This window comes from Hyla sarda, chromosome 1, assembly GCF_029499605.1.
Source record: "Hyla sarda isolate aHylSar1 chromosome 1, aHylSar1.hap1, whole genome shotgun sequence".
In the NCBI taxonomy this organism is placed as follows: Eukaryota; Metazoa; Chordata; class Amphibia; order Anura; family Hylidae; genus Hyla; species Hyla sarda.
The window spans coordinates 396,908,815-396,925,058 of record NC_079189.1 but is presented as its reverse complement, the minus strand read 5'-3'; the positions used below and the strand labels follow the sequence as shown (position 1 = coordinate 396,925,058).

General features: G+C 42.9%; 2 protein-coding genes across 8 annotated transcripts in view; one reads left to right on the top strand and one right to left on the bottom strand.

Annotated features, from left to right (window-relative positions):
• The window catches only part of CDH24 (cadherin 24), a 132,547-nt gene that overhangs the window by 86,798 nt on the left and 29,505 nt on the right, over positions 1 to 16,244 (top strand). For both annotated transcript variants that reach the window (XM_056526914.1, XM_056526922.1), the window contains exons 7-9: positions 146 to 399; positions 1,573 to 1,709; positions 3,531 to 3,652. In XM_056526914.1, coding sequence (XP_056382889.1) covers positions 146 to 399; positions 1,573 to 1,709; positions 3,531 to 3,652 — 513 coding nt within the window. The remainder of the gene's footprint in view (positions 1 to 145; positions 400 to 1,572; positions 1,710 to 3,530; positions 3,653 to 16,244) is intronic.
• Positions 1,753 to 16,244, bottom strand: part of LOC130276920 (proteasome subunit beta type-11-like) — an 82,470-nt gene continuing 67,978 nt past the window's right edge. For 4 of the 6 annotated variants that reach the window (XR_008845298.1, XR_008845301.1, XR_008845300.1 and 1 more), the window contains 2 exons: positions 8,499 to 8,574; positions 1,753 to 2,116 (listed from right to left, as the gene is read on the bottom strand). Coding sequence is in view for 1 of the 6 variants with exons in the window: in XM_056526943.1 (XP_056382918.1) it covers positions 2,033 to 2,116; positions 8,522 to 8,574; positions 14,606 to 14,680 (212 nt within the window). In the remaining 5 variants the exon portion in view is untranslated. Of the gene's footprint in view, positions 2,117 to 8,498; positions 8,575 to 14,605; positions 14,681 to 16,244 lie in introns of all 6 variants that reach the window. The other 2 variants (XM_056526943.1, XR_008845302.1) reach the window with 2 other exon arrangements.

Below are 16,244 nucleotides of genomic sequence, written 5' to 3'. Positions count from 1 at the left end.
TCCATACCCCAGGCAGTATTTAAGCTATCTTTGTATTGGCTGTCACTTCAGACATGTCATCCATTCTCAATACCATTCCATGTTGCTCTCTGTTACTGTCTAGCCTGCATGTGTTTATAATGACCTATGATTTTTTGGTTTCTAGCCTCTAGATTTTGAGTCGCGCCGCTCTTTCACATTTCGTGTTGAAGTGATGAACACTGTGATTGATCCTCAGTATATTCGTCGAGGACCATTTAAGGATGTCACAACTGTGAGGGTGACTGTGGGAGACGTAAACGAGACTCCACTTTTCTCCCAAAACCCGTATACCTTAAGCGTGTTGGAAAACCAGCCTCCAGGAACACTTGTAGGGATAGTCCAGGCCCGTGACCCTGACCTACAGAGCAGCTCTATCAGGTAACATGCTGGCAAACTGGATACCTAAATTGTAGCATGATTGACTTGAGTTTGTAACTAAAATAACCTAAAGGAATGAATATGTAATTAAAATAACTTAGAATGAATATGTCATTAAAATAACTTAAAGAAGTATGTAACTAAAATACATTTATCACCACAATAATGTATGGAGAAATACATCACTTAGCTATTTCCGTCAGTCCCATAGACAGTGAATGGACTGATGTAACTGCTGCTCCACTTAGCCGGGGAACTTTGGACCCTCAGTCTGATCGGGGGGGGGGGGGGGGGGGTCAGTGGTCGGCCCCTGTATTTAATCCAACCCTGTAATAGGATTAAAGTCTCTGTAAAATTACATGATGTGTTTTTTTGGGGGTGGCCATATTGGTAGCACACATTTCCTTCCTGTATTGCCTGTAGAGGCAGTGCAACAGGGGTGATATGCTGTAAAGTAGCTGCAATAAGTAGAAGTAAATGGCCAAAATAGTGGCTGTTGACTGATACAGTCTCTCAGGTAGGGAGTAGGAGATATATGCACACAGTTTTTTTTCTGTATGTATAGTTTTGTAATCCTGCCTTGTGTAGGCCTCTAGCGATACAGTGGAGCTTTCATTAAGACCTCTTTCTTTACTTCATACACCAAACTGCTTAGCCATGCCTGGGCTGGTGTATGTTTGAGACTTTGTTTGGAGGTGTTTTTACAATAATTTGTGACTTTTTGACCAACTGCGCACAAATTTGCAACTTTTTACCTTTAAAAAAAAAAAAGTAAAACCAATGACAAATTTCCTCCAGTGTCTTGAAGAACATTTTAGGGTATAGTATCTCCTAGTACACTATTCACTAATTGACTTTATTCTGAAAATATGCCTGCAGTAAGTTGTAAGAACACTTGTCACTCCTTCACAATAGAAATGACAGTGTACGGAGCTTCTGTTTCAGTCCAGTATTCTGCTATTGTACAGGCATGCACTACAGACGACATATGAACTACCCCTTCTGTCTGTTCAGTCAAATGATTAGTGGTCATTTGTATTTAAAAAGCTCAAACCTAATGCATAGAAGATGGATGGTGGAACCAGAGAAAGACATTAGAATGATTATCAGTGTTCATTGCTACTCTATTCTAAAACCAGTCTTCATGTCTTCACCATATTGTTTTTTAATTAGTTATTCTATTGAGCCACTCTCCAACCCTGAAGAACTGTTCACAATTAATCCAGAAGATGGGACCCTCAGAACAAGCGTCTTCTTGGACAGGGAGAACAAGAAAGAGCACAGCATCACTGTAACAGCTAGCGAGACTGGTGAGAGGGATCATCAGTGTGTCAAAGGGCAGCTAGCCACTCTTTAGGAATAGGAAGAATACATACCTCAGGAATGTATAGAAACAGACCCACATTTACATTCTTATTATACAGTCATGCACATGAATTGGCTTCTTTTAGGTTGTGGGGGTTTCACCATCTTAGTGATAGACACATTTTTGTAAAGTTATATTGTAAAAATGTGCAAATAACTGTACAGAGAAATGTTTATCATAAATATTTATTTTAACGTTTTTGGAGTCTGTCTTTTCGGATAACCCCTTTTCACGTGCCCATGAAGGGACATTGTCTAGAAGCATCCATTAGGCTGATTTAATCTCCTCAATTCTTAACTGAGCTTTCAGCTTTATTTTTCCCATTGGATTTTCAAATGGCACACAAGCAAACTGTATATAAAGTAAGAATGACAAAATGTATAGTAGGATACCTACACACAAATAATAAAAAAATACAAATGCTAGATCTAATAGGATAGTCATTTCAGCATGAAATATAAGAGAAGCCATTTGGCTGCAAGACAAGGACCACAAACAAGTGAGTAAACACAGACTAGAGAGGACGTAAATTGATCTGCTGTAAAATATCCAAGAAAAAAATAACAAAAGATCGGGGGGGGGGGGGGGATTTATCAAGTGGCATGCGCATCGAATAATCATCCGATTTCAAGCGGGGGGGGGGGGGGGGGGATTGGTTAGGCAGATGCGCTACCTGGTGCACTGAATTTATCTTTTGTGCAAATTCATGAAGTGATATGTGCCGCACGATGAACTCTAGGTATTCCTTACAGGAACATTAACCTGTGTTTGTTGACTTCTAAAAGGGATCCCCACTGTTACCCATAAATGTGATTTATTGGCGTTGATAGGGATGGCATTATGCTCCTCCTAATGCTCTAAAGAGGTATACACAATTGTTCCATTGAGCAGGTAGCTGTGAGTGGAAGGACCAAATTCCCTTTGGTGTACCATAAATTATTGACCATAGCCATATTAGGAAGGGTCATTAAAGGGGTACTCTGGTGGTAAAAAATTATTTTTTTAAATCAACTGGTGCCAAAAAGTTTAACTGATTTGTAAATTCCTTTTATTTAAAAATCTTAATCCTTCCTGTACTTATCAGCTGCTGTATACTACAGAGGAAGTTGTAAAGTTATTTTCTGTCTGACCACAGTGCTCTCTGCTGACACCTCTGTCCATGTCAGGAACTGTCCAGAGCAGGAGCAAATCCCTTTAGCAAAGCACTTCTGTTCTGGACAGTTCCTGACATGGACAGAGGTGTCAGCAGAGAGCACTGTGGTCAGGCAGAAAAGAACTATACGTCTCCCTCTGGAAGGATTAATATTTTTAAATAGAAGTAATTTGCAAATCTGTTTAACTTTCTGGCACCAGTTCATTAGAAAAAAAGGCAGCAAGGTTCACCATGGCAGACGTTTAAATGGGCCATATTAAGGATCACTCTCATTTGAAATCGGGTTGTCTGAAAATGGACATGAAACTTTGTTCTGATTGGGTGTGTATTTTTTTGGAGGCAAAGCAAAGGAAGATAACAAACTTAACTACCAAATAACAACATTGGTTTTTATTTATTATGGGACATTCAAAGGATTTTGTACACTGATATGTATATTCACAAATTTTATAATGTGTTCTTTTTTTATTGTGCATTTCTGTATCATGTGATGTTTTTACGTATTTGTTTTTATGTACTTGTGTTGTGTATTTTCTTTTGTCTTGGTGTTGTTTTTTTTGTTGTTGTTTTTTTCTTCTTTTGTTGTGTCTCTGTGTTGTGTTTTTGTTTCAGACAGCCCTTTCCAAGTGTCACAAGTTGGAGTTGTGATCCAGGTGTTAGATATAAATGACAATCCACCAACCCTGGCCGAGATATATAAGCCACATGTGTGTGACAATGCACAACCAGGACAGGTATGTTTTTTTGTTTTTTTTATGAAGGTGTATCTTCTAGTATTTGCAAACTGTATTAGTGAGTAAAAATAAATTTTACTATATGTTATGCAATTCTATGTAAATTTTTTTTTTAATATGATAATGGAATCCTCTTTAGTGCTGTATATTATACATAGCGGTTACTATAATAGCTGTTTACGTTTAAAAAGTGTCTAAGTATAAGTGTAACAAGTGTCTTAGTTATAGCTGACTACATACAATAAACAAGAAGACATAAAGTCAAAAGGACTCTCATATTTATGTCCTCAAAAAAAAAAAAGATTAATATTGTATTTAAACTTTTTGTATTTAAACTTTTTGACACCATCTGATGAAAGGGCGTGGAAGCAGTATGACCGAGTGAATATTCCAATCTCCTTTGCAAAAATATGCAAGTTCAGACTACACATTGAAATAAACCAACTGGCACAGGGATGTAAATTTTTTGTGTGCTAGGAAAGAAAGGAATGTTAGTGACACATGTTTCAAGGGAAAATGGCAGCAGGGTGACCCTCACTATCCTAAATATACAGGTAGATAGTGTGGATGACCCTGTTTCTAACACTTAACAGGTAAAAATACAGTGGGGATCAAAAGTTTGGGCACCCCAGGTAAAAATGTGTATTAATGTGCATAAAGAAGCCAAGGAAAGATGGAAAAATCTCCAAAAGGCATCAAATTACAGATTACCGTATATACTCGAGTATAAGCCGAGTTTTTCAGCACGATTTTTCGTGCTGAAAACACCCCCTCGGCTTATACTCGAGTGAACTCCCCCACCCGCAGTGGTCTTCAACCTGCGGACTTCCAGAGGTTTCAAAACTATAACTCCCAGCAAGCCAGGGCAGCCATCGGCTGTCCGGGCTTGCTGGGAGTTGTAGTTTTGAAACCTCCGGAGGTCCGCAGGTTGAAGACCACTGCGGCCTTCAACATCATCCAGCCCCCTCTCACCCCCTTTAGTTCTGAGTACTCACCTCCGCTCGGCGCTGGTCCGGTCCTGCAGGGCTGTCCGGTAAGGAGGTGGTCCGGTGAGGAGGTGGTCCGGGCTGCTATCTTCACCGGGGAGGCCTCTTCTAAGCGCTTCGGGCCCGGCCTCAGAATAGTCACGTTGCCTTGACAATGACGCAGATGCGTCGTTGTCTAGGCAACGGCTCTATTCCGGGCCGGAAGCGCGGAGAAGAGGCGCCCCCGGTGAAGATAGCAGCCCGGACCACCTCCTCACCGGACCACCTCCTCACCGGACAGCCCTGCAGGACCGGACCAGCGCCGAGCGGATGTGAGTACTCAGAACTAAAGGGGGTGAGAGGGGGCTGGATGATGTTGAAGGCCGCAGTGGTCTTCAACCTGCGGACCTCCGGAGGTTTCAAAACTACAACTCCCAGCAAGCCCGGACAGCCGATGGCTGCCCGGGCTTGCTGGGAGTTGTAGTTTTGAAACCTCTGGAGGTCCGCATGTTGAAGGCCGCAGTGGTCTTCAACCTGCGGACCTCCGGAGGTTTCAAAACTACAACTCCCAGCAAGCCCGGACAGCCGATGGCTGCCCGGGCTTGCTGGGAGTTGTAGTTTTGAAACCTCTGGAGGTACGCATGTTGAAGGCCGCAGTGGTCTTCAACCTGCGGACCTCCGGAGGTTTCAAAACTACAACTCCCAGCAAGCCCGGACAGCCGATGGCTGCCCGGGCTTGCTGGGAGTTGTAGTTTTGAAACCTCTGGAGGTCCACATGTTGAAGGCCGCAGTGGTCTTCAACCTGCGGACCTCCGGAGGTTTCAAAACTACAACTCCCAGCAAGCCCGGACAGCCGATGGCTGCCCGGGCTTGCTGGGAGTTGTAGTTTTGAAACCTCTGGAGGTCCGCAGGTTGAAGACCACTGAGGGCGAATGATGAGAAGAGGATGATGAAGGGGGGTGGGGATGATGAAGGGGGGGGGTGTGGGATGATTACAAGGGGATGATGAAGGGGGGATGTGTGGGATGATAAGGGGATGTGTGGGATGATGACAAGGGGATGATGAAGGGGGGATGTGTGGGATGATAAGGGGATGTGTGGGATGATGACAAGGGGATGATGAAGGGGGGATGTGTGGGATGATGACAAGGGGATGATGAAGGGGGGATGTGTGGGATAAGGGGATGTGTGGGATGATGACAAGGGGATGATGAAGGGGGGATGTGTGGGATGATAAGGGGATGATGAAGGGGGGATGTGTGGGATGATAAGGGGATGATGAAGGGGGGATGTGTGGGATGATGACAAGGGGATGATGAGGATGTTAATGACGGGTCTGGATGATGACAGGGGGGGATGAGGTATTTCCCACCCTAGGCTTATACTCGAGTCAATAACTTTTCCTGGGATTTTGGGTTGAAATTAGGGGTCTCGGCTTATACTCGGGTCGGCTTATACTCGAGTATATACGGTAGACATTCTTATAATATGTCAACAAAAGATAGATTTTATTTCCATCATTTACACTTTCAAAATAACAGAAAACTAAAAAATGGCGTCTGCAAAAGTTTGGGCACCCTGCAGAGTTAATATCTTGTACTGCCCCCTTTGGCAAGAATCATAGCTTGTAAACGCTTTTTGTAGCCAGCCAAGAGTCTTTCAATTCTTGTTTGAGGTATCTTTGCCCATTCTTCCTTACAAAAGTCTTACAGTTCTTTGAGATTTCTGGGCTGTCTGTCACGCACTGCTCTTTTAAGGTCTATTCATAGATTTTCAATTATTTTGAGGTCAGGAGATTGTAAAGGCCATGGCAAAACCTTCAGTTTACACCTCTTGATGTAATCCCCCGTGGATTTCGAGGTGTGTTTAAGATCATTATCCATTTGTAGAAGCCATCCTCTCTTTAACTTCAGCTTTTTCACAGATGGCATCAAGTTAGCATCCAAAATTTGCTGAAATTTGATTTAATCCATTTTTCCTTTTACTCGTGAGATGTTCCCTGTGCCACTGGCTGCAATGCAACCCCAAAGCATGATTGATCCACCCCCATGCTTAACAGTTGGACAGAGGTTCTTTGCATTAAATTCTGTTCTTCTTCTCCTCCAAACGTACCTTTGCTCATTCCGGCCAAAAAGTTCAATTTTAACCTCATCGGTCCGCAGAACTTGTTTCCAAAATGCATCAGACTCGTCTATATGTTCATTTGCAAAGTTCAAACGATGATTTTTGTGGTGAGGGCGTAGAAGTGGTTTTCTTCTGATAACTCTTCCATGAAGACCATATTTGTACAAGTATCTCTTTATAGTAGAATAGTGTACCACAACTCCAGTGTCTGCTAGATTTTTCTGGAGAGATTGTGCAGTCAAACGTGGGTTTTGAATTGTTTTTCTGACAATCCTGCGAGCTGTTCTGTCTGATATTTTTCTTGGTCTTCCAGATCTTGCTTTAACTTCCACTGTTGTTGATGACTGCCATTTCCTAATTACATTCCGAACAGAGGATATTGACATCTGAAAACATTTTGCTATCTTCTTATAGCCTTCTCCAGCTTTTTGAGCGTCAACTATTTTCAGTTTCCGATTTCTAGACAACTGCTTAGAAGAACCCATGGTGCTGATTGTTGGGGCAAGGTCAGATGAGTCTGGGCATTTAAAACCTTTGAGATTGACATAACCTGGTCTTCCCAGATGAGGATTGAGAACAATCCATGACACTGGCAGGTCTCAGCTTTGCAAAGGGGGCAGTGCATGCTATAAATTCTGCAGGGTGCCCAAACTTTTGCAGACGCTATTTTTTTGTTTTCTGTTATTTTGAAAGTGTAAATGATTGGAAATAAAATCTAACTTTTGTTGACATATTATAAGAATGTCTAATCTGTAATTTGATGCCTTTTGGAGAATTTTCCATCTTTCCTTGGCTTCTTTATGCACATTAATAATTTTTTTTTTTTTTACCTGGGGTGCCCAAACTTTTCATCCCCACTGTAGGTGCAGCTGTTCAGGAGGTATTCATCTTGTTGCTACTATGGTAATTTCTTCTTATCTGCAATGGAGGTGGATGCTGCTATATGTATAATGTTTTCTCCCGCCCATTACGGACATTGACTCCGCCCTGTATTTCGAGAACTCAGTCCCCAATGAATATTAATCCCCTTTTCCTCAGCATGTACATAAAAAGGGGGCAGAGTTATCGGCAGCAGCCTGCCTCCATATCATATAAAAGAAATGACCACATTGGCAACATGATGGATATGTCCTAAATGGCTGCACTGATTTTCATCTGGTAAGAAGCATTAGAAACAGGGGGACCCAAACTATCTACGTGTATATTTAGGTCACCCTGCTCTCAGTTTCCCTTTAAAGCAGGCCTTTCACTATCCAGTAGTATCAAGATTTAAAAAGATCTACTACAAGCAAATAATTTAGTGGGCATTTATTTTTCCCGTTACATGCCCACCCAAATTTCAGTTTTTTAGAGAAGGAATGAGCACTGTTCCCCTCTTTCAGTGCTTACTAATAAAAAAAAAAGATCTAACACGGTGCCCACTGCAGTTGGCAAAAGTATCAGCAGGCTACTTCTTGTTTAATATATATTAACTAGTCAATTATGTCCTCCTAAACATGGGGGCCAGTAGTAGGAGCCTACATGAGTCTTTATATTATAGAGCGGTATATCTCTATCTTGTTACCATCCAACACTATAAAAGGTTCCTTGTATTATGCACTTTACATAACACTGTATAACCCACTGTTTAACTCAGCTATTTGTAAAACTGTACTGACAGTCCACAGGAAAGATGGAAATATTAAAACAATTTCCATCTTACAAAATGTTGTGCAGAACCGGGTTACATATTGGCTTTGTTATACGGAATAACTCACCTGTTCCCTAGTAATTCCCTTACCTCCTGTTCTGCTATGCTGTAAAGCGAGGAAAAACAGGTGGGGAACCAGGTTCCTGGAAGAAATAATTTAGAGTTAGAGTTCCCCAAAGAACCACAAAGGGCCTGGAGATAAATCTAGTTTTGAAACAAAGCCTGGTTTTTAAGTTTGCAGTGCTCTGCCATATAAATCTTTATGTATTTGTAAAAAGGCTCCTGAAACACAGTTACCCTGCTGAAATGGATTCTAGTAATTTACTAGTGTTGTGTTTTGTTTTAATTACTTCTTAACAATTCCAGAATAGTTGACTTAATTATACTGACATCTTTTGGTAAATTATGGTAATCATGGTGTCGTTTATGAACCATAAAATGCTGAGTTTTCAACAATTTCAAGCTAAATATTCACTTTAACGTATTGAGAACATGCTGGGCAAAGCATCACATCAGAAACCGATTATGGTTACATTTTGACATTCATCATTATTTACTTTAACTGAAGCTTTACCTTTAAGTCACTTTAAAGTGCAGACAAAGAGAAAAAAAATCAGCCTTTAGCAATAGTTATTAAAGGGGTATTCCAGGAAAAAAACTTGTTTTTTATTTTATTTTTTTTTAAATCAACTGGCTCCAGAAAGTTAAACAGATTTGTAAATTTCTTCTATTAAAAAATCTTAATCCTTCCAATAATTATCAGCTGCTGAAGTTGAGTTGTGCTTTTCTGTCTGGCAACAGTGCTCTCTACTGACATCTCTGCTTGTCTCAGGAACTGCACAGAGTAGAAAAGGTTTGCTATGGGGATTTGCTTCTACTCTGGACAGTTCCCGAAACAGGTGTCATCAGAGAGCACTTAGACAGAAAAGAACAACTCAACTTCAGCAGCTGAAAGGAATTAATTTTTTTAATAGAAGTAATTTACAAATCTGTTTAATTTTCTGGAGCCAGTTGATATAAAAAAAAGTTGATATAAAAAAAAAGTTTTTTCCTGGATAACCCCTTTAAGCCCTTTGTTCCCCAAAAGATTCATTTATGCTAAGATTAAAGAGGATATGAACACCTTTGAACAACATTTTATATCTTATATACGTTATCTATATATATAAAACTCAATGGGGGATATTTATCAAAGGATTTAGACTGTTTTTTCCTGTCTAAATTTGTCGCACAGAAAGTCGCAGTCTAAATTTGTGCGACTTTTGCTTTAGAGGATTTTTAGAACATGATGCATTCTAGTCTATTTTAGATGGAAAAATGCATTGGTGCTGAATTTATCAAAAGCGACAAGTCGCATCAGCTGAAAGTACGCTGAAATGTCAGACCATACTGGAGCAGGTTTAAATACAGTGTAAAGCATAGATCCTGAAGTCTATGCACAGAATTAACAAGAGCCGTGTGCCTTTTGATAAATTAGGTGCACAATAGACCGGTCTAACCCTCTGTAGGTTGGTCTATACTGATGCGGGACATAGACAGCTTTGATAAATCTCCCCCATTGTGTGTGTATGTTCCAGCATCACGTCCAAACAGCTAAAGATATTAACATGAAACTTGGCACACGTTACTTCTATGTCAACAACAAACATAGGATAGGTCATTTAACCCTTACCCACCCCCATTTGCCAGGGGCGGGTTTATGTCATACAAGTCTATGAGAAATATATGTTCCCACATAACTTCCATACGGCTGGAGATATTTAAATACCTGGTGCACATATTACGGGTCGGGATAGGAAGACAGGATAGGAGGCCGAGATGGGAGGCCAAGATAGAAGGTCGAGATAGGAGGTCGGGATAGGAGGTTGGATAGGAGGTCGGGATAGGAGGTCGGGATAGGAGGTAGAGATAGGAGGTCGAGATAGGAAGTCGGGATAGGAGGACGGGATAGGAGGTCGAGATAGGAGGTCGGGATAGGAGGACGGGATAGGAGGTCGAGATAGGAGAAAGGGATAGGTTGGGATATTACATCAATATATGATGATGGGATATGAAGTCAAAAGCTTCCTCCTTTGTTTATTTTCCTCCCCAACAAGGATTAGGAAGGAAAAACCGGGCAACGCCAGGTACTCAGCTAGTCTATATACAGTGGTCCCTCAACATACGATGGTAATTCGTTCCAAACAACCCATCGTTTGTCGAATCCATCGTATGTTGAGGGATCCGTGCAATGTATAGTATAGAAAGTTATACTCACCTGTCCCCGCTGCTCCGGACCGCATCCTCACCGCTCCCGATGCTGTCCCAGGGGCTCCCGATGCTGTCCGGCTGCTCCGGTGTCTTCTTCGGGATCCTCTGGCTTCTTCCGCATCTTCTGCAGGGTCCGGGCCTCGCTTTCTGGTGACGTTATTACGCTGCTGCGCCGGCACGGCGTGCGTAGTGACGTCATAACGACGCCGGAAAGCAAGGCCCGGACCCTGGAGAAGATACAGAAGATGCCAGAGGATCGCGAAGTGGACCCGGAGCAGCGGGGATAGATAAGCAAACCTGTCCGGGATGCTTAAACTGCTATCCGACAGCAGCTTAAGCATTTTGCGCTGTCGGATAGCAGTTAATGTGATGGCCCTGACATATAAAAGCATCGTATGTCGATGCTGACATCGACATGCGATGGCCTCTGAGAGGCCATCGTATGTCGATTTTATCATATGTCGGGGCCATCGCATGTCGGGGGGTTACTGTATATAAAACTCAATGTGTGTGTGTATGTTCCAGCATCACATCCAAACCGCTAAAGATATTAACATGAAACTTGGCACACATGTTACTTATATGTCAACAACAAACATAGGATAGGTAATTTAATCCTTATTCACCCCCATTTGCCAGGGTCAGGGTTTTTGTTTAAAGTCCCATGCAAATAAATGGGAAATGTATGTTCTCATAACTTCTGTACGGCTGGAGATATTTCAATACCTGGTGCACATATTACGGGTCGGGATAGGAGGTCGAGTTAGGAGGTCGGGATATGAGGTAGGGATTTGAGGACGGGATAGGAGGTTGAGATAGGCGGTCGGGATAGGAGGTTGGGATATGAGGATGGGATAGGAGGTCGAGATAGGAGGACGGGATAGGAGGACGGGGTAGGAGGTCAGGATAGGAGGTTGAGATAGGAGGACGGGATAGGAGGTGGAGATAGGAGGATGGCATAGGAGGTCAGGATATGAGGACGGGATAAGAGGACGGGATAGGAGGTCGAGATAGGAGGTGGAGATAGGAGGACGGGATAGGAGGTCGGGATAGGAGGATGAGATAGGAGGTTGGGATAGGAGGTCGAGTTAGGAGGTCAGGATATGAGGACGGGATAGGAGGTAGAGATTGGAGGTGGAGATAGGAGGATGGGCTAGGAGGTCGGGATATGAGGACGGGATAGGAGGTCAGGATAGGAGGTCGAGATAGGAGGTTGGGATAGGAGGGTGGGATAGGAGGTCAGGATATGAGGTGGAGATATGATGATGGGATAGGAGGATGGGATAGGAAGTCGGGACAGGAGGTCGAGATAGGAGGACAGGATAGGAGGTCAGGATAGGAGGTGGGGACAGGAGGTCGAGATAGGAGGACTGGATAGGAGGATGGGATAGGAGGACTGTATAGGAGGTCGGGGTATGAGGACGGGATATGGGGTTGGGATGTGACAACAATATATGGGGATGGGATATGAAGTCAAAAGCTTCCTCTTCTGTTGATTTTCCTCCCCAACAAGGATGAGGAAGGAAAAACCGGGCAACACCGGGTACTCAGGTAGTGTATATATAAAACTCAATGTGTGTGTGTATGTTCCAGCATCACTTCCAAACCGCTAAAGATATTAACATGAAACTATGCACACATGTTACTTATATGTCAACAACAAAACATAGGATTGGTAATTTAACCCTTATTCACCCCCATTTGCCAGGGTGGGGTTTTTTGTTTAAAGTCCCATGCAAATAAATGGGAAATGTATGTTCCCACATAACTTCCGTATGGCTGGAGATATTTCAATAATACCTGGTGCACTTATTACTTATATGTCAAATAAAAAGATATGATATTTAAATTAACCCTTACATACACCCTTATATAAAAGATGTTTTTTTTTTTTTTTTTTTTTAAAAGTCCAATGCAAGCATATGGGACTTCCAGTACCTAACTCCACAAGCTCCGCTCTGCATCTCCTGGTGAATGTGTCAATCCAGCTTGCAAGCCAAACCCCATCTCACAAAGACATGCCCACTGTTTAAGCCCCACCCCTTTTATAATCTACCCTTTTTGTGCATCGGTCTGGCTTGGAAATCACACCCAGACCCACAAAGCCACGTCCCTTTCTATTTTCAGCTTACAATATCTTCATCACAAATCAGTCTCACCTGAGGACAGGATGTGAGAATGGGACATAAGGACGGGATATGAGGTAGGGATATGAGGATGGGATATAAGGACGAGATATGAGGTCGAGATAGGAGGAGGGGAAATGAGGTCAAGATAGGAGGTCGGGATATGAGGATGGGATATGAGGACGGGATATGAGGTCGAGATAGGAGGTGAGGATATGAGGACGGGATATGAGGTCAGGATAGGAGGACAGGATAGGAGGTCGGGATATGAGGACGTGATAGGAGGATGGGATATGAGGTCAAGATATGAGGACAGGATAGGAGGTCAGGATACGAGGTCGAGATATGATGATGGGATATGAGGACGGGATGTGAGGTCGGGATATGAGGACATGATAGGAGGACTGGATATGAGGTCGAGATATGAGGACAGGATAGGAGGTCAGGATACGAGGTCAAGTTATGATGACGGGATATGAGGACGGGATGTGAGGTCGGGATATGAGGACGAGATATGACAACAATATATGAGGACAGGATGTGAAGTCAAAAGCTTCCTCCTTTGTGGATTTTCCTCCCAACAAGGATTAGGAAGGAAAAACCGGGCAACGCCGGGTACTCAGCTAGTACTAAACATAAGTAACAATGCAATGGATTGTTTTCCTTATCTTATTCTAATCCCGAGTTACAGCCTTTATTATACCTCAGAGCTGCACAGAAAAAAAATAATGCTTATATATATGTTACTCACTAGGTCATGCAGATGCTTTATGTGTTTTTTTTTTAGGTGTCTAGCTTTTGTATTTTATTTCACAAACCCCCTTCATGGGAACTAAATGCCATAAACTTAGGGATCCCCCTCTCTTCTTTACGCATAATAGAATGATTAGATGCCCTGATATACTCCCTCCACTTTAATTGACACATTGATCAGTGAGTGGGAAGTAATGCATGGCCAGAATGACGGAGAGGAATTGGATTGGTTAAAATTAAACACTTCATTGTTTGCGTTGATATAAGCTCCGATCTGCTGTCCATGGTGGTATTAGTACCTTGAGCCTTGACATAGCCGGTCGATCTGGCGAAACGTCAGGGAGGTCTATTCTATGCTTGTTTAAAGGTACTACCGTGGAAAACTTCTTTTTTTTTTTCAATCAACTGGTGCCAGGAATTTAAACCGATTTGTAATTTACTTCTATTAAAAAATCTTAATCTTTCCAGTACTTATTAGCTTCTAAATACTACAGAGGAAATGGTTTTCTTTTTGGAACACAGAGCTCTCTGCTGACATCATGACCACAGTGCTCCCTGCCTACATCTCTGTTCATTTTAGGAACTGTCCGGAGCTGAAGAAAATCCCCATAGCAAACATATGCTGCTCTGGACAGTTCCTAAAATAGACAGAGATGTCAGCAGAGAGCACTGTGGTCATGATGTCATCAGAGAGCTCTGTGTTCCAAAAATAAAACCATTTCCTCTGTAGTATATAGACCCTAAAAAGTACTGGAAAGATTAAGATTTTTTAATAGAAGTCATTTACAAATCTGTTTAACTTTCTGGCATTAATTTAACTTTCTACCCCTTTAAATAAGCAATGTGGGAGCAACTGAGGAACATAATATGGGAACGATGTAGGAAATGAGCCTAATAGAGGAAGGATATTGATTAGTAAAATGTTAGGAGTTGCGCCGTGGTCAGACATGCTGGCCGCGGACACACTCCTCCTCCGCTGCCCGGCACAGTCCGTACTGCGATTCGCATCCCGCGATGCGATCACATTCAGCCCTCTCCTTCTTACCTCCCTTGACGTCCCCGTGTGCTTCTGCTTGCCAACACGTGCGTCCCCGCCTCCTAGGGCACGCATGCGCCGGCTCTGTGAAATTTAAAAGGACAGTACACATTTAATTGGTTCATGCTGCTCCATGACCCTATAAGTACAAGCACTTCCTTTTTACCCTTGCCAGATCTTTGTGCCATATCAGCCTTAGAAAGAGCGTGCAGTTTTGTGTCTTGCTTTGCCGTGTATCTGACCCGATTGCTACATATCCTGACTTTGCTCCTGTGCCGCCTGCCCTCTGACCTTTTGCTATGTGACCTGACCTTGCTACTGTGCCACCAGCCCTGACCTCCTGCCTGTTCTGACTATGTGTTGCCTTATGCTTCCAGTGCCACGTTACACCTCAGCTGTGTGTATGGATGAGCCGTGTCGGGGTAGCGACCTGGGTGCCGCCTGCCGCAGCAAGTCCATCCCGCTTTGCGGCGGGCTCTGGCACCTTAGACTCCGCTGCCTGCTACGGCCCACGTCATCATCCTCACAGGTTAGCGGATCCACTACACCTCAGTTATAACATAAACCATCTAAATGCTGCAGCACTGACTAGACAAATAGATTTCAATGCTTTAGAGGACCCCAAATTAGGATATTAGAGAGAATCTGATATTGTTCCTTGAGCGTTCAGTACACATTTTGATTTTAACACAACACATACATTTATGCTATTAGGGATTTTTGATTCAATTAGTAACAATAAAATATTATTTTTAAAAAGGGAGAGTCCTAAGGGCAACAGCCTTGTTAGGGTTTTGTGAAGTGGTGTAATACTTTAGGACCTATCCAGGAAAAATATTGCTTTTTTGATAGTGTCAGTAATTGGCTCACAAATCCCTCTGTTCTGCTGACCACTGATTCTGACATCCACTGCTCAGGAAGGGGGATGCCTGAGGCAAGCAATAAGCCCGCCCCCACTCACCAAGCATTCACTTCTTCCCCGAGTCTGCTGTGCAGGGTCTCTTTATCCAATTTCTGCAATGGCTGCTCTGCAATTCCCTCTGATAGAGTCTGATAGACAGGACAGGAGTGAGCTTAGAGAAGTGCTAATCCCACCCTCACTTATTGGACTTTGTCCCAGCCTGTGCTTCAGCTGGGACAACGATGATGCTGCAGGCGTTCTGGGTGGTATGGAGACCCCTAGTGGTCTTTATATAAGCCATGATTTCTATAAAAAGGAGACATGTTTTGTATAGAAAAAAGCCTACCAGCACCAAAATGTTTGAACGAATATAAAGAACAATGGCAATGACCCTCTATGTGGGGGACCAGATATGCTGTAGGAGTGGAGGTGCTAACGGAGTAGCAAGTCATTCATAGTAAACGGGTAATGGAAAGAAGAATGTTGCACTCTCCACAAATCACAGCAGGTTTTCTTTCAAATCATGGTTTATTCATCCTATCCGCCGAAGTGCTGTGCAAGCAGGCGGGAAGGGAGGGGAGCGGGCATTAGCTCCGTGGAGCTGACTGAGTGCGACAAGTCGTTTCACAGAACTGCTTGATCACGCTACTCAGGAAGAGCCAGACCCCGGCTTATATATGTTGTGTTGGTGACTCAGGTAAGGTGGGCCGTAACCTGTCATGGTGATGCTTGTGAATTCTCAGGTAA